General features: G+C 46.7%; 2 protein-coding genes across 5 annotated transcripts; one reads left to right on the top strand and one right to left on the bottom strand.

The window, feature by feature from the left end:
- The first annotated feature begins 102 nt into the window (after window positions 1-102).
- Window positions 103-9,177, top strand: COMMD8 (COMM domain containing 8). The gene is made up of 5 exons (XM_061578043.1): window positions 103-248; window positions 5,067-5,222; window positions 6,554-6,685; window positions 7,380-7,571; window positions 8,105-9,177. Exons 1-5 carry the CDS (start codon window positions 207-209, stop codon window positions 8,123-8,125), a joined length of 543 nt encoding a protein of 180 aa, XP_061434027.1. The 5' UTR covers window positions 103-206; the 3' UTR covers window positions 8,126-9,177.
- Window positions 9,178-10,536: 1,359 nt separating this feature from the next.
- PBLD (phenazine biosynthesis like protein domain containing) lies at window positions 10,537-23,538 on the bottom strand. Of its 4 annotated transcripts, none has more exons than XM_061578015.1 (9): window positions 23,245-23,538; window positions 20,654-20,753; window positions 17,953-18,048; window positions 16,397-16,509; window positions 15,970-15,999; window positions 14,870-14,958; window positions 12,235-12,451; window positions 11,354-11,416; window positions 10,537-11,095 (listed from the first exon to the last, which is right to left on the bottom strand). In XM_061578015.1, the coding sequence occupies exons 1-8, from the start codon at window positions 23,326-23,328 to the stop codon at window positions 11,357-11,359; spliced, it is 789 nt and encodes a 262-aa protein (XP_061433999.1). In that variant the 5' UTR covers window positions 23,329-23,538; the 3' UTR covers window positions 10,537-11,095; window positions 11,354-11,356. The 4 variants fall into 4 exon arrangements, with proteins under 4 accessions (XP_061433999.1, XP_061434006.1, XP_061434014.1 ...); XM_061578022.1 differs by having other exon boundaries at window positions 10,537-10,649; XM_061578030.1 differs by having other exon boundaries at window positions 10,537-10,649; window positions 12,273-12,451; window positions 23,245-23,536.
- Window positions 23,539-23,862: the final 324 nt, after the last annotated feature.

Genomic DNA, 23,862 nt, shown 5'->3' with positions numbered 1-23,862 from the left:
GCGTGCGCGGTGACGTCACGCGGAGTGGTGAGCGTGCGCGGTGACGTCACACGGAAGTGTGAGCGTGCGCGGTGACGTCACGCGGAGTGGTGAGCGTGTGCGGAGACGTCACGCTGAGTGGTGAGCGTGCGCGGTGACGTCACGCGGAAGTGTGAGCGTGCGCGGTGACGTCATACGAGGCGCGTGAGGAGGCGTCACGCGAGGCGATGTCGCTGCTGGAGCGGCTGCGAGACGAGGAGCGGCAGCGGGTGAGGAGCAGACAAAGCGGCCCCGGGTAGTCCACGCGGCCTTCTGGGGCAAGTTGCTGCTAGCGAGCATCGCCTATGCTGGCGGGAACCTCCGAGGTGGTGGTGTGGCGACAGCTGCGGGGGCCGCCTTTGTCTCCCTATAATGCTGACGTTGCATACACCACACTCGGTGCTCATTTATGGCTAATCCACCCCGGGGGTAGAACCGAGGTCGGCTTATTCAGATATTCGCCGTCAATGTTATTGGCCGTCAATGTTATTGGTCGTCGTGAGCGAAACTCGGACCTCGGATCGCCGGGTTCGAAGCGCAGTGCAGCGCGCTAATCACTGCGCCACCGCTCCACCCACCGCAGTAGACCACAACATCCTGCTTAGTAAAATAAGTTGCCTCGGTTTTTCCGAAAACACAGTAAAATGGTTAAAAAATTACCTCTTTTCTCGCACCCAAACTGTATTCACAGATGGTTGGAGGTCAAACAGTGTTAAGATAACAAAAGGGGTTCCACAGGGTTCCATTCTCGGCCCCCTCTTGTTTTCTCTTTATGTAAATGACTTGGGCACTGAACTGGATTATTCCAGGGTAAATCTTTTTGCAGATGACACGGTACTAATTACTGCTGGCCGCTCTCCGGATGACGTGATTGCTAAGCTCCAGAGTGATTTCAACAAACTACAACATCAGCTAGTTGCTCTTAAACTAGTCCTAAATCCTGCCAAAACCAAGGTGCTATGCTTCTCACCAGGACTAAAGCGGGAAGTTATTTTTCCCCAATTACATACCTTAAATAATGATCAAATAGAGCAAGTCAAGATCTATAAGTATCTTGGGGTCATCCTGGATTCAAAACTGAATTTTGAAGATCACATTGATTATATTGGGAAAAAGACAAAAATTAAAATTGGTTTTCTATATCGACACAAGCACTGCTTCCCTCCTATGTTCCGTTTGGAATTGATTAAAGCTACCGTACTGCCTCTACTTGATTACTGTGACATTGTGTATAAATCAGCCCCAAGTACTGTACTGAAGAAGCTTGACTCAATGTATCACTCGGCCTTAAGATTTGCATTGAACTGCCCATATAGGACTCACCACTGTGATCTCTACATTGGGTCAAACTTAACATCTCTGAATGTTCGACGGCTTGTGCACCAGATCTTATTTATTCATGATGTACTTGCAAAAAAATCTGCAGATTACCTGCTGGATCTCGTCTCTGTTTCAAAGAACAAATTTGACCTAAGGTCTACACTCATTTACCAGCTTAATATTCCCTATTGCCGTACATATACTGGAGGAAGGGCCTTTGCTATTGATGCCCCCAGGGTCTGGAATGCTGTTGCAAATAAATTGAAACTTGAGTCACTACCTATGAGATCTTCACTCAAAACTGCTTTAGAGGAGTTGTACACCCCTAGCTGCCAGTGCTATTCAGTGACCTAAAATAAAATGTTTCGCTCCGGATGATCGCTACAAAGTATGACCTGTGTTTTGATTTAGTGTGCTGATCTTAAAGGTGCATTGAAAAATTACAATACTCCGATTGATGCTCCTGCTGTTGTGGAGTGACTCATGCAGCCAGCTATGGCTGCAGGGTTTTGGTAGTACATGTTGTTTATGCCATTTATTGTTAAAATTCCGTCAGTTCCTATGATTGCTTTTTCATTGCCTTCATGGCTTTATTTTGGTGATTTCGAAAAGTGTATTGGTTTAGCCATGTTTGTGTTGTTGTAGTACAGAGTTAGACTGATGGCCTTAATCTAAGTTGTCTTGTGGTTGTTGTTGTTGTTTGACTTGCATCCCACTGGGATTTTTGCACACAGCGTTGGTGTACGGTGTTTTTTCTGCAATATTTTTGCTGTCTTTTCTTGGATTTTCTCTTTGCACTTTGTCACATATTCACTTTAAGATGTTTTTTTTGTTCATGTTTTTGTTTTTGTTTGTTGCGGTTGCACCCGATTCAAGAGCTGAATGGCTCACAGGGCTATACCTAATAAATGAACTTGAACTTGAACCGCACGCCCAGTGCACACTGCGTATGGGCCGGCGTGTGTAATACACAGTGTACACACACGTGCATGAGAACTCGACGGCGTGTGTAATACACAGTGTACACACACGTGCAGGAGAACTCGACGGCGTGTGTAATACACAGTGTACACACACGTGCATGAGAACTCGACGGCGTGTGTAATACACAGTGTACACACACGTGCATGAGAACTCGACGGCGTGTGTAATACACAGTGTACACACACGTGCATGAGAACTCGACGGCGTGTGTAATACACAGTGTACACACACGTGCATGAGAACTCGACGGCGTGTGTAATACACAGTGTACACACACGTGCAGGAGAACTCGACGGCGTGTGTAATACACAGTGTACACACACGTGCATGAGAACTCGACGGCGTGTGTAATACACAGTGTACACACACGTGCATGAGAACTCGACGGCGTGTGTAATACACAGTGTACACACACGTGCATGAGAACTCGACGGCGTGTGTAATACACAGTGTACACACACGTGCATGAGAACTCGACGGCGTGTGTAATACACAGTGTACACACACGTGCATGAGAACTCGACGGCGTGTGTAATACACAGTGTACACACACGTGCAGGAGAACTCGACGGCGTGTGTAATACACAGTGTACACACACGTGCAGGAGAACTCGACGGCGTGTGTAATACACAGTGTACACACACGTGCAGGAGAACTCGACGGCGTGTGTAATACACAGTGTACACACACGTGCATGAGAACTCGACGGCGTGTGTAATACACAGTGTACACACACGTGCAGGAGAACTCGACGGCGTGTGTAATACACAGTGTACACACACGTGCAGGAGAACTCGACGGCGTGTGTAATACACAGTGTACACACACGTGCATGAGAACTCGACGGCGTGTGTAATACACAGTGTACACACACGTGCAGGAGAACTCGACGGCGTGTGTAATACACAGTGTACACACACGTGCATGAGAACTCGATGGCGTGTGTAATACACAGTGTACACACACGTGCAGGAGAACTCGACGGCGTGTGTAATACACAGTGTACACACACGTGCAGGAGAACTCGACGGCGTGTGTAATACACAGTGTACACACACGTGCATGAGAACTCGACGGCGTGTGTAATACACAGTGTACACACACGTGCAGTAGAGATCGATGCCGATGCTGCTGGGGCTTCAGGAGGGACGTTGGTGTCGTTCTGCAATCCCGACATCGAAGGAGCGCAGTCCAATACTGGACAACGGTTTACTTCGTGGTCCATAGTTTGGTTTACCTCCTCACCGCGGCTTGCGGCTTTAATGTCCCATTCATGAAGGAGGCGTGCGCATCGGCCGGCGTCTTCGAGGAGGACTGCCATGAAGCCAGGAGGGGAGGGTGCGACGTTTTCGGGATGGGATTGAGGCGTTTATTGCTGTGGACGTCCGCGTTTTTCCACCGTCCGCCAGCGTCCTTCCGGCTCTGGGTGCGATTCTGGGATGGTGGCAGCAGCAGCAGCAGCTCGATCCCAGAAGGGGGATCCGACATTGAGTCGTAGCTGAGGGAGATTGTTGAGGCCGTGGCTGATGGGTAGGTGGTGAGACCACCGCGTAAACTCGCTTGCAAGTTTCTGCGAACATTTGGTCGCCGGTTGGCACAGTGGGGAGGTGCATCTGCCAGTCATCTCTGGCAGGGTATGAGGGGGTTACACGGGCGCGGCACGGGCTGGAGAAGAGATGGAGTGATGTGGTACAGGAGGATGTGGAGCTAAGTGGACTTGCCGATGACTGGTACCAGCGTTCTAAAGATCGGCCTCTGTGGAGGAGGAGGAGGCTCGTGGAGGACGCTGCTGCTACTGGGCAGTGCCAGGCTAGGTGCAACTTGAGACTACTGGGCAGCTGGGAGGCAGTCGCCCTTCAACAACAACGGAGGGCACGACAAACCAGCACAGCGCCGGGTGGATCAAACAGCAAGTTGGCACAGTAGGGGGGGGGGCACAGCTGGTGCATCTCAGTCAGCCCAAGGGAACCTCCTGTGTCTGTCCCGTGACCTGCCACGTGGTCTCAGAGTGCACCTAGCCTGGCACAAGCGCCGCGGTGACGTCACCATAGCTTATGGGCGAGCGGTGGTTATTGATGTATTTGCTATGTAGGATGAGATTGCGTTGTGTGTGGCGGGTTCGTGTGTGTGGCGTGGGGAGCGGTCGTGTAGGGGTTGACCTGCAACACTAACAACCCGGCGGCCCCAGTTCGATTCGCGCTCACGGCTGACACCGGTGACAATTCTCTGAACCGGTCCTGGGCCTCCTCTAGGTCGAATCGGCCTCAAACGAGTAGCTCGTGCGATGTACAAACATCGCTACTCTGGAGACAAAGGCGGCCGGGCGTGGTGCAGGCCACCCCCTTCATAGGTGCTGCTCGCTAACAACACTTTCCCCAACAGTCATTATGGCTATACTAGGGATCTTTGTTCTGTGTGGTGAGTTGTGGTGTGTACTGTGTGTGGTTATACATTGTTGTGTGTGGTGAGTTGGAGCATGTCCTGTGTGTGTGATGAGTTATGGTGTGTACTGTGTGTGGTTATACATTGCTGTGTGTGGTGAGTTGGAGCGTGTCCTGTGTGTGTGATGAGTTATGGTGTGTACTGTGTGGTTATGCATTGCTGTGTGGTGAGTTGGAGCATGTCCTGTGTGTGTGATGAGTTGTGGTGTGTACTGTGTGTGTGGTTATGCATTGCTGCGTGGCGAGTTGGAGAGTGTCTCCTGTGTGTGGAGACTGGTGCTGATGGGGCATGGTGTTGTCAGTTTGTGCACGCAGTAGCGGATGGGCTGTGTGGACGGGCGTCACCGCGGTACGTGGACTATGGGCACGTGTGGAGCCCGAGCGAGTGGCTCTCCGTGGTGCAGCAAACGCAGCGCGCCCTGCTGCAAGCCGTGCAGGACGATCCTGGCAAACCGCAGGTGCGTGCAGCGGTGGCTGTGTGTTGCGCTGTTATGAGCATGCCAAGTCAGAGTGATCCGGCTCGAGTGAACATTGAGGTGTTGGTGCTCATCTCCTGTTTGCAGCCATGCAAAGCTAGTCGTGGAAGATTCCACATTTCTACAGCGGCAGCGAGTCTCTCCATAGCATCACTGTTGACTTTCGCCGATATAAAGTATGGGTCAAGTCAAGCCCCAAACGGTATATGGACGTATTGGCGGTACACCGGTGCAGCATAACACACCGGTCCTCATAAAACAGTCTAAAATCTAAATTTGAATCGGCAAATATGGTTTATCAGTCTTTAATTGACCCTGTCGCCAAGTTTGACGCGATTCGAAGGTTTATTCAGTCTACTGAGACTTGCTAAAGAAGGTCAACATTGACCGATGATTTGGGTCCGTTGAATCGAGGAACTGTCCGTCCAAGTCTAGGACACAAGGAGTCACATCTGCCTTGGGACACGGAGCAGCCAATCGCCATCAGGCTGGGTGCTGCTATACGGCAACAAACTGTGACTTCGACATCACAAGAACTGATTTTGACGCACCACCACCACCACCCCACAATATTTTCTAACCAAGGTTGTGAATCGCATGTAAAAAAAAAAATTTAGAACGAAAAATGTGTGTTCTTTTTTTACTTCACCGGTGTTCCGCCGATACGTGAATATGAACTCACAACTTTCTGATTCATAGTCTTCTGATTGCGAGCAGCTCTCTCTACCACTGAGATGTTTGGCCGGATGGTTCGTATGTGGGCTGTATAAACGGGTAATGCATTCAAACCATCTGGCAATGCAGAAACTGAAGGGTAATGCATAGCTTTTCGCATCCAATATTAGTATTCATGGTTTGATTTTGGGGGTTGGGCCACGTGGGTGAATGGTGCAGATTGCATCGTCAGCGCAGTTCGACTGAATTCCGTACAAGGTGCCATAAAGTTAGGAGAGCACTTACAGGACTACTCGTATATCGACTAAAGGTAATTAATAACTACAGTATAATGTTAAAAACAGATAAATAATAAATAAACTCACATCAGCCACCAAAGCGATGACATCATGCCAGCTATGTAGCATGGGGGTTGTCTTCTTGGCAGTTGATTGGCTGGTGCAGTGGGAGTGATGGCATAATCCCTAGCAACCACTACAATGCCCACTGTGTTGGATAACGTCTTTGGCACTATACGTAGCCAATCGTGCTAATCGGAGGAGTGTTTTCTCTCAAGGCATTTTGGGTCTCACGACGATCTCTGCTTGGCGGACTTAGGACAAATGTAACGAGCGTTTGCTGTGTTCGGCTTGTTGCAGGAGCAGCCAGCCGTGCCGCGCAGCGTGGAGGCGTGCGTCGGCGTGCGCCGAGATGAGCTCCGATCTGCTGTGACATTTTCATCGCTTGCACTGGGGAGTGTGCAGCTCCGCGACTTTGATTGGAAACTCAAGGTGAGTTCTGCGTAGTGAGCGAAGTCAAATACATCACGAAATAACTAAGCGGATAATTTTGCCTCCTTCACATATCTGTCCCTCCATATAATTTTAGTTTTAGTGTTTTTATTCATATCCAATCAGACACAAAGTCCTTCTGGGAGGAAATAATTTCAGCAGCATTGGTTCAGCACAAGCAAACAAAACCGGTTTTGACATTCAGAGTCATCAGCAAAATCTGGCTTGCGTCAGCCAACACTTGTGTACTGGCAAATGTTTATACGCAAGGACCCTCTCCATATGGGTCCTGGCTTAACCTCTAAAGAACAATAAGATTCAAAAAACATTTTCGTTTAAATATCCTAATCGAGCCCATGTAACTTCACTGGTGATATATGTATGTTGAACTTCTTTCGCACCATATGTAGCCAACCGTGCTAATCAGAGGTGCGGGAGAAAGATAACAAACTAAAGACAAAAAGCAGTAAAAATATAGTTTTTAATATATATTTAAAAGTGCATAGCTCCAGTGGCTTCAAAATATCGGAAGGAACAGCATTCCAGAGGACCACAGAAGCACATCTGAAAGCGCGCGATGAAGGACTAGCCAAAAGCTACTGCGAGGATGACCGGAGTTCACGTGATGGTTTATGTTCCTTGACGAGATAGTCTGAATGAACACCGTGGTGTGTGTGCGTATCCGTGTGTGTAGCTGGCGCTCTCAAGTGACCGCCACTCCGCACTGCAGACACCGCTGCTGGCGCTGGCACTCGACGTACAACGTCACGACCCTCCGCACGATCCGCGCCGTGCGGTCTGCGACACCTCACGTGATGCTGTGACTGTGGAGCTTTCTGCCGCGGAGCTGGGCACCCTCATCACGGCCCTGGAGAACGCCAGCAAGGTGTGATTTCTACCTCCTCCTCCTCCTGCAGCAGTAACACCGGCCAGGTGGCTCAGTGGTTTGAGTGTGCGGCTCACAATCGGAAGGTTGCAATTTCAGATCCTGTTTGGGGGTTGCTCAGTTCATCATACCTCCATGATTAAATGAAATGAGTACCATTGTGGGAAAGTCCACAAGTGTTGTCCTATGAATAGAATTACCCCTACCATGGAATTGCAGAAATTTACACCATTAGCTCAGGGCTATAAATGGAGATGAGCATCACCTCAGTGCTCATTTGAGCAGCTCGGAGGATAAAATCAGGTTTGACTGGCATTTCAAATGGGAGAGTAAACCCCCTATTGTTGGAAGACAAAAGACCACTTCAAATGTTCTGTGTGTCTCTTGCTTAGTCGTTCTCAGGATCGCAGGTGCAATACTCACTGAGCGTTTTAAAATAAATTCAGTCTCATTACATGTCAATAGCATGCTGGGAATAAAATTGGGAAACATTGCAAAAAAATTGTGAATATGCATGTGTGTTTGTCCTTTAGGTGGTGCAACAGCTGAAGTGAACCTGGACATGATTTGAAGATAACCCCTCCACACGTCGGCCGGCATTCCTACACCAACCTGTGTACTATTAAGTTAATGAAAGTAATCATCAGCCAATTGTCAAACCCTTCTGACACTGGTCTTTGTGATAATTGTATTGCGAATACGTTTTAAAACATGTTTATAGCATTTCACTTTCAATTGATTTCCATTGTAATATTCTCAAACATTGTCCACATTAAATTATGAAAATGCACAATGAAGGACCCTCCTGAAAATGTATTTGGACTCTTTGTGGGTAAATAAGTCTTCATTATTATACCCCTGAGCTTACTACACACTTTCCCATTGAGCCACATGCCTCATCACTATTTGAGTTAATCAGAAACCACTGACCTTCTACAGCTTAAACTCCATCAGTGCGGTCTCCCACTGTGCACTAAAACTATTTGTATTCTACCAGATAAGGCCCACAGAGCTATACAGCTCTTTTTAAATCCTTTATATTAAGTTCACTTGCTTGCTTGTGTGCTTGCGTGCTTGCTTGCTTGCTTACGACTGTGCAAATCTTTCGGTCGTTTTTAATCCACTTCCCGTGATCCAATCGAGCTGACATTTTGCACACAGACTCGTGCGTAACAATTAATTTTCGTGAAATTTTTTTCTCCAAAATTTTACACTGTTTAGGGAATTTTTTTTTTATATTTTAATACCAATTGCTTAATGGTGGCAGACAATCATCTGACCCATAGGTGGCAGCCATCTCAAGCCAGAGGACGAGAGGACTCTAGCCGCCCGTTTCATGATGACGCAAATGTTGACTAACCACATGGCATGAAATCCCTGCCCCCACGCTGTACACTGGAGACTATTTATAGAGCAGTTAAATTGAAGCCGCCAGGTTCTTGAAAGTGGTAAAACGGGTCAACGCTAGTGCCCTCGGGAATATACGGGGCATGTCAAGAAGTGATCTTTCATTTTTAAATCCTTTATATTAACTTCACTTGCTTGTTTGCTTACTCAAGAAAAACAGAAATGAATAATAAAATGAAACCGATGCCACGCATATAAAGGATTTATAGTGAAAAACTTTGTTTTTACGGGTTATTTTTTTCAGAATCGACCTGGCCACAAAATGATAGCTCAACGAAGTGGCTTATCATCATGTGGAAATGGATAATAGCCAAATACTCCTGAACGCACCATGCGAAGTCACATTAAAATGAGAGGGCAGCCCTTCTTGTAGACGAGGTTATCTTCCCCATCAGCTCAGTCAACCTCAAATATACTCCACATCCGAGTTTCTCCACCATTGTCTCGGCCCCAATTCTGCCACTCAACGGTCACCAGACACCCGACACTACTCGCCTGATGGTGTCACGAGTCGCCGCTCACCTGACACCACTGCCAGCCACCACAACTGACATTTGACCCTCACCAGACACCACTCACGAGAGACCTCACCACTCCCACAACACCACTCATGACACATCTCACCACACCTCACCACTCGCACAACATCACGAACGACACACCTCACCACTCCCACACCACTCAGCAGTCAGACAAATCTGATACCACCACTCGGTAGACACTCACCAGACACTACTCTCTTGGAACTCGGCGAGCAGCAGCGACACTCTTGACATTACGGTGCAGTTGATGTATTCCACAGTACATATAAGCAGATTTTTTTTTACGTTTTTGAAGCAAAATTACACTTCCCTCATTCATTCTCATTGTTACTCAATTCAATCATTCCAATCATTAATCCACACACTTCCGCACTGCCCATAGGCTCTCGCGCAGACCCACTGGCTGTCCTCCCTGATGACCCCCATGACTTCCTGGGCCAGCCGTTGCTAGGGGTGCCGTTGCTAAGGGTGCCGTTGTTATGGGTGCCGTTGCTAGGGATGCCTGTTGCTAGGCTGATGGTCCTCACATCCAGCAGCAAAACATTACATTTTGTAATGCACATAAGCATGATATATTTCCGGGGTTTTGAATTTTGTCCTCCACATGAGCACATTTTTGTTTCACGCCCATCTATACCATATTTGTACACATGGCTTGCAAAATGTGGATTTGTATAAGGTTTGTTCAAAGTGCCGGAAACACAGAGATATACAACGGAATCATTTTATATATGTAGATAATTGCATCATTGTGGAGAATATAACAAAATAGATAAACAGACAATTAGTTTTTTCACATCCATTAAAAAATACAAGTATTGTTTACACATTCCGTCAACCACACAGCCATCTGACAATGCTTCGTTTCAGGAGCATATGTTCAACAAATGCACAGTTTTGACTGGTTTCAACATTCAGTGTCTCATCAGCAGACAGGCTTGCTTGGAGACGTGCTGGTAAACTGCCAGATGTTTAGAGGCAAGGACCCTCTTGTTAGATTTTCATCGTAGTTCAACTCAGAAGTCTGGTTATTTATTTTTGATAATTAAGATCATGATTTTGACAGTGACGATGATAATTAATCACATTGCATTATGGTGTGCCATTTACTTTGGAGTCTTCTCATGTCCTGTGAAAATATATAGGTCATTTTGCTTTAAACGAGACCACATTTGTAATTTTTTGGGCATTCACACAAATACACATGCAATGCCTGTACATGTTCTCATTGCTGTACTTGAAGCTCTTGAGTGTGTTTAAGGTGAGAACAAAAATTAGATGGAGTTCAGGATGAGATTTAGGAAATAGGCAGTGAAAATATAATTGAGTGATAAAATTTTATTTTTTAGATGATTTTGTTGCATCGTAACGGGTGGCTTGCTGGTGGAACTAAGCGGCGCTGGTGGAACTAAGCGGCACGAGTGAAGATAATTGGTACGATCTACAGGGCAGCAGAGGCTCAGAGGTGCAGCGACCCGCGCAGCACAATGCGGCTCTGCCCAGACACGCTCACCCGCCCGTGCTGCTGCTGCAGGGACAGCTGCAGCTCCCCGCCACGCGGGGAGCACTGCCTGGCTGTACGTACAACAACAACAAGAGTCAGCTGTGCATTGTGAGCAAACGATTATTGAAAGAGCAATGCATCTTTATCTCCTCACAACCACCGACATGGTGCACGTAATTATGTAATTTTCCGGCCGTGATGTAGCACAGTTTGTAGCATATTTGCCACTTGTTGCAGAGGTTTGCGGTTCAAACCCAGCAGGCCGCCCTGGTTAATACTGCAGGTTTATTAACCATAAATTAACCTGTTGCAGTGGTGTCATGACTCACCCATTAGCTCTTGCTTTCCAAGCTCCTTAGACCAATAGCTTGCCAGCACTGTGTGCGCAGATCCTGAGAATAAGTTAACAGTGCATTCGTACTCTGCTCGGTTCGGAATAAATAAACTGCTATAGTAACACTTCATAAATTGCAGATTCGTGCGTAAACCAGCCAGGTGGCTCGGGCAGAGCAAGCAATTGGAAGGTCTGTTTGTGGAATGACTCGGCCCATTTCGTTTATTTTACGGAGACACTCGCCACTGGCATAGGAATGTGGAATTTCTACCACTGGCTCACGACTGTTAACAGGAGATGAGCACTAATGCCTCAATGGTCATATGACCAGAAATCACTTCGACTTCTTTGAGCTTAATGCTTTATCCATTGCGCTGTACTCAATAAGATTTTCTAAGATCTCTTGTTGGCTCGTGACCTCTGCTTCTAGTTCCTATTTAAAGTAAAGCCTTCAAAGGGCCTTGACATATCTTGACAGCATATAGCATATCTGGTCTACACATGCCCATGTGCCAGCTGATATGATGATATTAACTTTTGTAACTTTGGGTGGTAGGGTGGCAACAGTAGTAACACTTGCGTCTCACAGCAAGAAGGAACGGAGTTCAATTCCCAACTTTGGCATTTTGGTGGGTCGTGTTTTTGTGTTGTCTCCCCTGTTATGCATGGGTTTCCTGCCAAAGCGAAACATTATGGCTATTGACCAAACTTCCAATGCTGAAAGATTACCTTTCAATTTACTCAATTGGGATTACACGTAGCAACATCGCCACCCTAATGAGAGAACGTGGTAAGACCCTCCTGAAAAAGAAATATTGAGAATTGGCGAGGGTAAGCAAGCCATCTCATAATAATAACTTATCACAAAGCACTCACCCTCTCCCCTGGTCCCGTGCGCTCGCATGCTCGCTCACCAGTGACGGGGTCCTCATTGATGCCCACCCAGGGAGCGAAGTAGCGAGAGTAGAAGTTAATCCGATCCCCGCCGCAGCCACGCAGCGTCACGATAACGCCCATCACGTCGGGGCTCCCACTGGCTCGCTCGACGCGCAACAGTGAGCCCGGATCGATCGGCAGCCGCTCCAGATCCTGCCTGTGAACATCGCTACTCGTCAAAACGCCTCGCTTGGGAAATTGCTTGAGGTTGAAAAACGTTGTCCGTGACGGTGTCTATTCTTTTTAACTGAAGCACCACACTGCTCGGCGTTGGAATTCCCTCTCATCCCTTTTTCCCAAGCTCCTTGACTTGCCACTTGATGTTATGGGCCTCTGCTCAATAACAACACATACATACAAACATGCTAAATCTATAACATACAGCATGTATGTATCCAATGAATATCACACCCAATAAAATAAATAACAAATAGTTAACGAGTGCACACCGTCGGCTCATGTAGAATGATGTACGCTCGCTCGTAATAGTTGCAAACCATGTGCAAGTCGGTTTTAAACAGGTTTAAATAAGTTGAGATCGGTGGGACATGTCAGAGTGTCTATGAGTTCATTAGATATCGAAGCAGCTCTCTGTTTCTAAATGAGAGTGTGCTTGTTCATGTTTCTACTTTAGGGACACCGGTAACATACTAATAGCTCATCACTACTATGAGCCAAGAATGGATGTGTGTAACGCACGTGACGTCACTCACATTGACCAGCCCCCCTCATTGATGATCATGAAAAGGTGGGGTCCCTCCGCATGAAGAACGTGGAGCGGAAATAAAAATTTGTTTACGCAAATTAGCTTTAATTTTGACCTGTCTTTATGGAAAGTAAAGCTAATAAAGAAATCAACGCAGCAACTTATATAACGAGCCAAAACAAGCTGCGTGTGTGTCCCGCGCTTGACGACACTCCACATGCGGCCCTCCCCCTCATTATTATTCACGTGTGCCTGGATTTTTTGACTAATGCAGAAGAAGGTCGAGCGGCTATGAGAATTTTTTTACGCAAATTCGCTTTCGATTTTCAGTATCTTTATAGAAAGGGAAGGCAATAAATACTTCTGCGCCGCATCACAGTGCATTTGGTGCCTTTATTTATTCGGCACGTCCAACAAAAGGTAAGTTGACTTTACGCTTCCAAAATATGCTACAATAAACATTTCTCTGCTACTTTGCAGACATTGTATCGAATCCCAATTGTTTTCAACCCCAGTGAGCGAAAGCAGAAGATACATATCAGAGCAGTGAATTGCAAGTAATTGAACGTCCGTTAAATAGTGCTACTGTAACGTTACGTCAGGCTTTTCATGACATAGTTGCGTGCAACAACCACTGCCATTAATGCAATGCTGTGGTCAAATGCTGCGAGGTGTTGTATGACTTTCCTTTGTGAACCATTCACTGCCATTAATACAGTGCGACAGTGAAATGCAGTGAAGTGTTTGATGACATTCTTTTTTTCAATATTCCCTGCCATTACATTTAAAATTATACTCTGATCAATGTATTCGTAACTCTAATGCTTTCCGTTGGTCTTCGTTATTTGCTAAGTTACTTCAAACAGTATCAGCACTCTACTTTCTTCACTCTTCGCTATCAAGCGTCCATCGGTGAAGATAAATGTGTCAGTTAACAGCTTCAGGTGATTTGAAAACAGTGCTAAAGTGAAGTTACGGGTTTTGTCAAATTATACAGCCACAGAGATTGTTTACCTTTGCCTATTGCGTAAGATACCAAAGAGTCCCTGGTCAAAACATTTACCAATGTTAATGCTTCTTTTGCCTGTATGCTAGCTAGATTTGGCCACCCTGAAGATGACACTGCCCCTATAGAGTGTCTAATAAGCGTTGTCTAGATCTAAATATCCTCAGCGGATCAAAGTGTTCATCAAGGATAGCCAACTGCAGGGAAACCTTTTGAACAGTGATAAGAGATTCACACAAAATATCGTATACCGAGAAATCTTCCAAAGTCCTTCATTCCATTTAATAAGTTAAGAAAAATGTCTTTACGTGCTATATTTCCTAATAAAATTAACAATCTCATAATAAAACATTAATTTACATTTTTACATTACAGCTTCCGTCCTAGGACAGGCTAACAAGCTAGTAGTTTAATTAAAGTACAAGGATAATAATGCTGTGTGAAGCATTATTATTATTATTATACGTTTGTTGCCAGGACAAAAACCTTGAGATTTTGACAGGAGGGTCCTCCTAGGTTTTTGCAGTAGGGGGTGCCAATTGCTATTTGTTCCCTGAAATTAACTAATTTGCGGTGTCATTTTAAAATTTGGCCAAATTGAACCACGACGGCGGTGTCAAATGACATACGGTACTCTTTGAATTATGTCACAGGATCTTCCATATCTACCGTGAAGCAGACGCCACGTAGTATTTTGAAAGGTGAATACACCCGCAGTATTAACCGGGGCCGGCTAGATTCAAACTGCAGACCTCTGCAGCAAGCAGCGAATGCGCTACCGCCCGGGTCCACGTCACCGCCCCCCATATACAAGAAGGTCACGTGATGACGGGTGAAACACAAAACCGTCCAGCTGGGCGCACCTGGTATAGACGTCGCTCAACCGGATGAGCAGTTTACAAGTGCCAGGTGAATAGCGGACGTCCTGCACGCTCATCTCTCCAACCGCCACCTGCACAAACGCCAAGCGCCACACCCCCCAGCGCACCCAGCCAGCAACGGGGGCAGCACGTCAGGGTTTGTGGTGCTCTACAGCATGGTGACACTGACCAATCACAAAGCACTCTCTTATATCACGTTTGTGAAATAACGCACAAGAGGAAGCACGTGCAGCTAAAGGACCGCATTCTTTTTTCACGTGAGAGTTTCTTGCAATTTAAATCTATCGATAAGAACACGTGCAAAAATTACCCGGCAACAATGACAACACACTCGTGTAACAATCCTTCACATTTGTAATTTCTCCTGCACATTATCCATGCCACAGCCGCTGGTTAGAAGCGCTGGTACAGCGTCTAGGGCAATGGTTTCCGACCTTTCTGGGATTGTGGGCAATGGGCAATCCTCAACAACTATGCGTGGAATCATCAGAAATTAAATAATTTAATGGGGGGTTTTTTTCAAGTAGGCAATACACCATTTAGTGCAATTTGCCATTCGCAAGATGTTTTTACCGAGGACAAAGGTCAGGTTATTCATAGTCATCTTCAACAACACATATCCCTTGTTCTGGTCAGAATGTGCTCTTTAGGTGTACAATTACTCAAGTGTCTGACAGTATAATTTTACCTCTTTTATATTGCCCATTCTCTTCCGCTCCCCTCGCCCCTCCACTCCTTCCCGTCATTTCGTGATCCCTAAGTTACCCCTCTAGTGCTGTCACTCATTCCTCAATCCTTGTATCGCATACCCCTATGAACGACATCGTTCCATTCTGTCATCGTGTAAGTTATGTCAAGCGCCTTGAGTGAAGGCGCTCTGTAAATATAAATTAGATTCGATGTATTAAGATATTGCAAATGGCAATCCCTTGATATGTAACATCTCGTTTGCAGGGTATCCAGGGTGTCACCACGTGTCACATATATATATTCATGAGCTTCTTTTGTCAAAATAGCTCAACAAAGCACGCACACTTATGCAACACGTTCAAATGAAACAAAGACATAATAATAAGCCTTACCTGAATCAGTGTCTTAAATTCATCTCTATCCTAAAACAGACACGTAATAATTATTTAGTGTATAAAAAATCAAACATTCCCGCCATAGAAAACTCTGATGGCATAAGTGATGGTGAAAATGTTTTTTAAAAGTACCACTCGCAATTTTTTTAAGACAAAACCTTTTTGTCACACATTAGGCACGTAACAATGCACCGAATATCAACTAGAATTGATTCTTCCGCTCGTAAATCCATACATGCCATGGCGAACACAATCATTAGAGTTTATATTTCTGCTGAGCACCGATAAGGTGCCATGATGTGTTCTGGCTTCACCCCACAGTCCTTTGGATGTGTGCGGTTCACCCGCGATGGCAGAGCATCGTGTGCCTCTCACAGCCAGCACAGAATGCTCGAGGTACAAGTCTCCTCTCTGTCTTCCTCACCTGCAGCGGCTCGGTGGGGTTGAGCGGCAGGTCCAGCGCGATGTGGTCCCCTTCATGCCAAGCTGCGAGCTCGCCGCTCAGCGTATGGAATACGAGCCGTGCGTTGGTGTTGCCTGCCACAACACAGAAATGGACGCGCAAAAGACACCGCCATATCAACGAGACAGACCGTGGAAGTACGGCACTTTAAGTTGTCTTTAAGTAGTCTTTGCATTAACAGATGAGCCTGATTCGTGCTGCGATATTTGGCCATCGATGGAAAACTTTTTTGACGGAACGTTGGCTGAATTTGTGTAAAAACAGCCTCACATCACAAGTTGCACCTCACGTGCAGCCCATTCCGCACATACGCACACACCCACTCCCCTACTTCTCGCATCACAATTGCAGAATCACCCAAAAGCGGGTGGGTTTAGAGTTGAGCCAACGGTAGCAGATCGGCACCTATTCCAAAATCCAAACCCGGACACATTCCTCAGTCTGTCGAGACCAGGGGTCGGCAACCTGCGGCTCCAGAGCCGCATGTGGTGGCTCTTTGGCCGTAACCTTGCGGGCAGCCGTTTAAAAAAAATATTTTGAATCTTCAACATAATCTAACGTAAAGATAACTGATTACATATGGCAGGAAATGGGTTACTATGGAATGTCTTGGTGACAACAACATTTTGTAAAACCGTATTGTTAAAGAATAACTAAGGGGGGGAATGAACTAAATATACACAGTTTATTCCATAATCAATTTTGTTTAAGTCAGAATGTGTGTTGTTGTTATCTGCTGCATACCCGCTGCTGTGTCTGTGTTTGTGTACAAGTGGCTCTGCGTGTGATGCGGCTCTCCAACTATTTTGGTCAAAGACAAAAACAAAACAAAATGGCTCTCCTTTTTCTTTGAAAGGTCCCTGACCCAGATCAATCAGAAGTGTGCATTCTACTGCAACAAAGTTCAATGCAATACCATCACCAGATCTCAGTACGAATCAGCTCCTGCCACTGGAACACAGATGTCCATTCCCAGACCGTCTGGATCAAACCCGAGCAGGTGATAACCCTTTTCTTTTAAATCGCAAAAACTGCATAACGCTCTGTCTCGCTCAGTCTTAACCCTGTCCACTTTGACTCAAGTCACAAGTGTTGATGTTTCTTGCTGTGTTGAAATTACAGGTTTCAAGTTTATCCTATTTAACCATGTGAGAACTCAAGTGACCAATCGTGACCTAGGGCATAGACCCTACACAGAAAATCCCTGGGTTTGACAATTCCAGAAAACTCATGGCGTATAATGACGCAATGCCCACAAATACGAAGGAGACATTACAGCGATACACTCCGCTGCTCCTGACACGGTTATCTGGCTTGACCACCTGAATGTGAAATTGTAGTTGTTGCTCTGCACCTACAGCAGGCATACGAAAGTATAAGAGACCTGGGTTATGTTTGCTAATTGGGGGCAATGACTGCTTTATGTATACAGTACAGTAATTGCAATTGAGCAATTTGGTGTGCGTGTGTGCACGGGTGGTGTGTGTCGTGTGGTTGGAGACCAAATTGTGACTTGCCGAGAGAATGCAGGATCGCGGCAGTGGCGAGGGTGGCGTGTCCACAGAGCGCCACTTCTCGGCTCGGCGTGAACCAGCGCAGACCGAACTGCGTGGCTGAGAAGAGACGCACCACGGGCGGTAAATGTTGTGTGCCATTGCAATACGAGACGCGTTCAGAAATCAGAAGTTTATTTCCCACTGAGTAAAGCCCATTGAGCTTAGAAGCTAATTTTTCAAGGGTGACTCTGCCAGCAGACAATATCAAAGTATTCTGTAATTGCAGTTGCATGCCGAGTGCATTCAAAACTAAGGTTGTTAAACAGTAGCCGGTAAACTGTTAACCGGTAACCATTATCACAATCGATTTACCAGTTCTGAAAGTATGCAGGAAGCGGTAACTGTTTTCAGTGGAATATTAGTACCGTAATGACTCCACCAATTGGAACGAACATACAAACTGCACAATGGCCTGGCAACAGTTAATCGGTTAAAAGGTGTCAGATGCATCTCATGCAACTCATACACCCCGCCAATTCGGTTGCATTAGATTGTTGCAGCCAATTGGCTGGGAACCATGTCCTTTAAACTCACAGAAAGCCCTGAGAGATGACTGGGGATGGACACCAGAGTGTAAGCAGTGGCTGTCGCCAGACTCCACAATGCCTGGAATGTACAGGGTTCGAGAGTTGGGGCTCCTCTAATCTGTGGTCTAATTGATTTTCTGATGATACTGTTTCCTAACTTTAATTCTCTTGCAGAAGCGTTTCAGCTGTTGGAACCATTGCCGTGGTTTTGCATCGTTTGTTTTGTGTTCATTTAAACTATGAACTAAACTATTTGTTTTATTTGACCAGGTATGGCTCACTGAGCTATGTAGCTCTTTTTCAGAAGCGACCTGGCTATGACAAATGATCGCTCAACAAAGTGGCTTATCGTCACATGGACATTTATAGCAGCCAGATACTCAAAACGCATGTTTCTAAGTGTGCAGGGAAAACCGGAGGACCTGGAGAAAAATCTACGTGGCCACAGGGGGAGAGAGAGACATGAATACTCCAAATATACACGCGTGAGAGCCGGGACCGAACCCACTCGACCTCCTATAGGACCTATATACTAGGCGAGGTATTTAACATCTCGCCACCACATTCAATGCATGGTACAGGGCCTGTTATTCAGTTAAGAGCTCAGGGGGCTGCCACTTTGCCCAGGAAGAGGGAAATATTTGCAGGGCAAATAAAGTAATGGGCCCATTATGCCAATACTTTTCCCCGTTGGTAGTTTTGCCCCGTGGCGATCCGGTCGTATAACCGGTAGCATAACTGGTAGTATAACGCAGCGTGCTTTTTATTTCACCAGTGCATTCCACTCGTTGCTGTCGACGATTTTGATGTCGTGGATAGTTTTTCTACCGCCTGACCGAGGTCCAACAACCAATACGTGTTGGAAGCGATTGTTAAATGGGAGATAAGTTTGGGCCAGGAGGACAATATGATGAAAGTGAGGTGGTGCTGCAGACAGCCAATCGTGGAGGAGAGATTTTTGTTTCAGTGAGGAACCGAAGTGGAGGTGAAGGGGTGGCAGAAAAGACGGTGGTGTCGCTGCCACATCGCCACGAGGGAGACAAAGACGGCCGGGCGTGGTGTTGACCAACCACCGTATCGTGTGCCATGCCTGCCTTAATAGGTGCTCACTAACAGCACTTGCCCCAACGGTTTGTTAACAGCTACACGTGGGATTTTTTTTTGGGGGGGCGGGAGGTTGAGTTTTGCTTGGTTCTACATAGAGTGTGTTTAAATGTAGTTCAAATACAGAGTTTGCACTGGATTCAATTGACTCCTCTCTCGCCTGGTAATGTATATTATTACAACGACAAAGATCCCTCGTATAGCCTTAACAGACTTTTGTGGAAAGTGCTGTTAGCAAGCACCTCTGAAGGCTGGAATGGCACACGAGGGGGTGGGTGGGTGGGCAACACCACGCCCGACTGCCTTTGTCTCCCCAGTGGCGATGTTTCATCAACACAGCGCTAGGTACTCATTTGAGACTGAGGCGACTTCGAGGATGCCCAACACCGGTTCGGATATTCTTCTTCACCGATGTTGGCCGTGAGTAGGAATCTAACTCGGGTTGCTGGGTCCGTAGCGCAGTGCACTAACCACTGCGCCACCACTCTATTGATGATGTGTACAGTAATAACCCACTAGCAGCATTGCCTTACGGTATTCTCGAGCTCACGTTCTGCTGCTTCAGTCACTACAGACGCACGACTCCCGGATTGCCTCCCTGCTATCAACCACTCCTCGCACTGGTGTACGCGAGCACGCATTGAGTGGAAATGTGCAAGTGTGGTGCGATTTAAGCAAGCAACTGCCAGAGGCTTGTTAATGGTTACCACGCTGAACTTGCAATCCAGAGGTCAATGTTTCAATTCGGGTCGAACGTGGGAGCAAGTTTCTTAAATCACCCCCTCCCGCCTCGATTCACCCAGCAGCAGTATGAACGGATTCACCAAAGTTAGCCGATGGAGCAGGTTGCGCGTGGTGGGGTCAGTGTGGGTGTACTCCCACCTCTTACAACACGGTGTGGGCGGCGTGGAGGAGTAGAGCAAGTATGCCCCAGAGTTCACTCTAGTGGGAGGCCCTTCCGCCAGCAGTGGCGTGAGCGAGCAACTGCAGGGCTGCACCTTGAACTTGTACTGACGTTTGGGGCTGCTGACCTGAACTGAAGTCGTCCATTGGAGAAAGCGTGCGCACAAACGCCGTTTCTGACAGGTTCATCTCTGCCGCAATCTTCTGATGCATCTCCTCTGCCAGATCCTGCAGGAGACATGGTGGCCAAGAGACAAAAACCCGCAGAATAAAAGTAAGTCTTAGGGGCCGTCCATAAATGACGTCACGCACCTGGGGGGGGGGGGGGCAGACATTTATGACGATGTGTGACGACGGGGGGGGGGGTAGAAATGTGACATCACATCAAAATGCGCAACTTTAAATAAATATAGACAACCCGTTCTACTTAATTAATTAGACTTTTTAATAAATGTTTTCTCCTATAACAGAGTGCAGCGCCACATTAAATAGCACTACAATGACAATCGTTCAAAGCGATTTGAAGCATGTTTTTTTTGGGGGGGGGCAGAGCTTTGTGACGTCATATTTGAGGGGGGGTCTGACTTTTTGTGACGCCGTGTGACTAGGGGGGGGGGGGTCAAAAATTGCGTGACGTCATTTATGGACGGCCCCTTAGTATAATAATAGGCTTTACCCTTCCTGCAATAAAACAGTTGTATTCAGATGTTAAAACACCAAACAGAAACCTTTTGCAAGGAATCAGGTCTGCAACACATTCCTGCGGAGGGAACTGGTAGGAACGTTGGGTTGCTCTGTCAATGGCCAGGGTCAACGGCGGCGTGGTATATTCCGCAAATATGCCCGACTGTGAGGGCGGGCACAAGCCGGCGTGAGTTGGTTAAACGTTGAGTTTTATAAGGGCACCACGGGGTGACCAGCCCCTCCCCACTCAGCCTCACCCCTCCCAGCCCCACCCAGCCCCTCCCCACCCTCCCCTTCCCACCCAGCCCCTCCCCACCCAGCCCCTCCCCACCCAGCCCCTCCCTGCACGATGGACACAATAATCTCCTGTGGGCTGGTGTAACCAGGAGGTTCCTACCAGTATTAACCACATATACTTGTGGTGAACATGCAAACAAAAAACATGCTCTGTAAATATATGCATTGTCTTCGCAAGTGATTGGTCCATATCAGAGACAACTTTCTTTAGAGCCTCGTCTCAAAGTGTTAGACCAGAGAATGCTAAAAGGCTACCAGCACAATGTGATTAAAAACAATGGCGCTATGCTTCTCTAAATAAAATTTGTGCTGCTTGCCTTTTGGCGTTCTCTAGTCTAACACTGTTTGTGACTAGGCCAAAAATAGACTTGACAATTTCACTCTCCATGATCACCATCAACTCTCCCTTTGTGATTTAAAAAAATTGTTGTCGCTTTTCACAAGTCTGGCGATCTCAACTCTTTTCATCACACTGATACCAACTCTGTCTACAATTAATTTATCTCAATTCTGTCCCCAGGCAAACACGGGTTGATTCTTCATATCGAGTTAAATAATTGTATCTTTCAACATATTTTCCAACAACAAGCGATGATAATGAACAAGTAAAACATTGTAATATATAAGGGTATTAACCAACCTTCTAAATAATTATTTGGTGATGCTGCGTCTGCATTGGCAGCAGTTAAAACACTATGTACAAAAAAATAAAAAATAAACAGTCAATAACATTGTGGCATTAAAATAAAAAATATAAATAGGTGAAGTTCAGAGCAATGGCCCTTCATAGCACATCGGCCAGAGAGACGACTTCATCACCAGCATCAAAGTTGTGAGTAGTAGGATTGCCATTGGAACAACAGAGAGGAGCATCTTTTCTAATTAATAGCCAGCAAAGACGTGAAAATAATGAATATAATTTTTTTAAGAAATCGAGGAAATGAGAGTTGAAAACCACAAATGGTGAAAATATATAAATAAACATATAATACGTCTCCTGCACACATGTCCCATATAAACAATGCAATCATCTAGATTTGAAGTTTTCGTGACTGCAAGGATCTTTGCTTCTTTCAGTAAAGTCACGTAATCACTACGGTAATTTTGCTGTCGCTGTTCCACCTGATGACGGAAGCTTGTGTTGCCTCCGAAACGTCGTGATTTAATTTCGTTATTTTTTATCTACGTGACTTTACCGAAAGAACCAAAGAGTATGAATGCAAGAATGTATTTCTTGCACATCCCATCAGCCACATGACCTGGGAATGCATAATTTGAGCAGCATTGGTACAACACAAGAAACACTCTGGACTCGGTGTCTCGACGGCAGATTCAGGCTCGCTTGAATTAAAGCTGCTGAAAGGATTCACTCGCAAAAAGGAGGCCATGTGTGTGGCTGATGTGTAAATATCACACGTGTGTGTCGTATGTGGGGGGGCAGCTATGTAAGGGAGGAGGCATTTCCGATTATTAATGTAGTTACTTATATTCTCCACAACGCAGCCCACGGTAACCGTGCTACTGGACGTCTGTGAAAAAGAGCTTTATAGCTCAATGGATTCCCCCAGTCTAAATAAATATTCGGATTATTCTGCTGCCTCTGCTGTAGCCGCACGCAAACCCCTGTGCCATACGGCGACGAGCGTGCGCCACGATGGCGAACGTGTCAGACTTGGTGAGGACGACGACGACGACCTTTGAGTGACTGCGGTCCCGAAGAGGCGACCTCCAAGCTCACCTGGCCGAGCAGGCACACGGCGGCAGGGTTCCCGCTCAGAGGCACGCCTGTGAACGCGTCCACCACGAACACGGGCAGCTCCATCCCTCCCGATGGCGCTCACTCTGTCACTTGAGCGTGTAAAAATGCGTTCCTACTTTTTGATGCACTTGAGTATGTGTGTGTGATTGGTGAACACTTACGAAGATGCAACTGAATGGTTAGTTGAGTGAGTTGTGAAAGTGTCTAATTGTTTAGCATGCACAGTTGAAGAGAGAGGGGGGTGCTGGGGGCTGAGTGGGCACCGTGGAGCCGCCCCCATTGCTCATTGGGCGCCTGCGTGGCCCCGGGCAGAGGGAGGGCGGCGACTGCACAACAAAGAGACGAACAGAGAAGTGTAGGGAGCGGTGGGCAGTGGTTAGCGCACTGTGTGTGTGTGTGTGGGGAGCGGTGGGACAGTGGTTAGTGCACTGTGTGTGGGGAGCGGTGGGGAAGTAGTTAGCACACTGTGTGTGTGGGGAGCGGTGGGGAAGTGGTTAGCTCACTGTGTGTGTGGGGAGCGGTGGGGAAGTGGTTAGCACACTGTGTGTGTGGGGAGTGGTGGTGCAGTGGTTAGCACACTGTGTGTGTGTGGAGCGG

Source organism: Lethenteron reissneri, chromosome 8, assembly GCF_015708825.2.
Source record: "Lethenteron reissneri isolate LAM-NWPU_2019-01 chromosome 8, ASM1570882v1, whole genome shotgun sequence".
NCBI lineage: Eukaryota > Metazoa > Chordata > Hyperoartia > Petromyzontiformes > Petromyzontidae > Lethenteron > Lethenteron reissneri.
The sequence above is the reverse complement of the archived record's forward strand: the minus strand, read 5'-3'. Positions and strand labels throughout refer to the sequence as shown.

Excerpts from the sequence above, each read along its gene's own strand:
- COMMD8 (XM_061578043.1), top strand. The coding sequence starts at position 207 with ATGTCGCTGCTGGAGCGGCTGCGAGACGAGGAGCGGCAGCGG. Across the intron at positions 249-5,066 it reads GAGACGAGGAGCGGCAGCGG|TTTGTGCACGCAGTAGCGGA; the intron begins GTGAGGAGCAGA and ends TGGTGTTGTCAG. Across the intron at positions 5,223-6,553 it reads ACGATCCTGGCAAACCGCAG|GAGCAGCCAGCCGTGCCGCG; the intron begins GTGCGTGCAGCG and ends GGCTTGTTGCAG.
- PBLD (XM_061578007.1), bottom strand. The coding sequence starts at position 23,328 with ATGGAGCTGCCCGTGTTCGTGGTGGACGCGTTCACAGGCGTGCCTCTG. Across the intron at positions 20,754-23,244 it reads CCGTGTGCCTGCTCGGCCAG|GATCTGGCAGAGGAGATGCA; the intron begins GTGAGCTTGGAG and ends TGTCTCCTGCAG. Across the intron at positions 16,000-16,396 it reads ACCCCACCGAGCCGCTGCAG|GATAGAGATGAATTTAAGAC; the intron begins GTGAGGAAGACA and ends TGTCTGTTTTAG.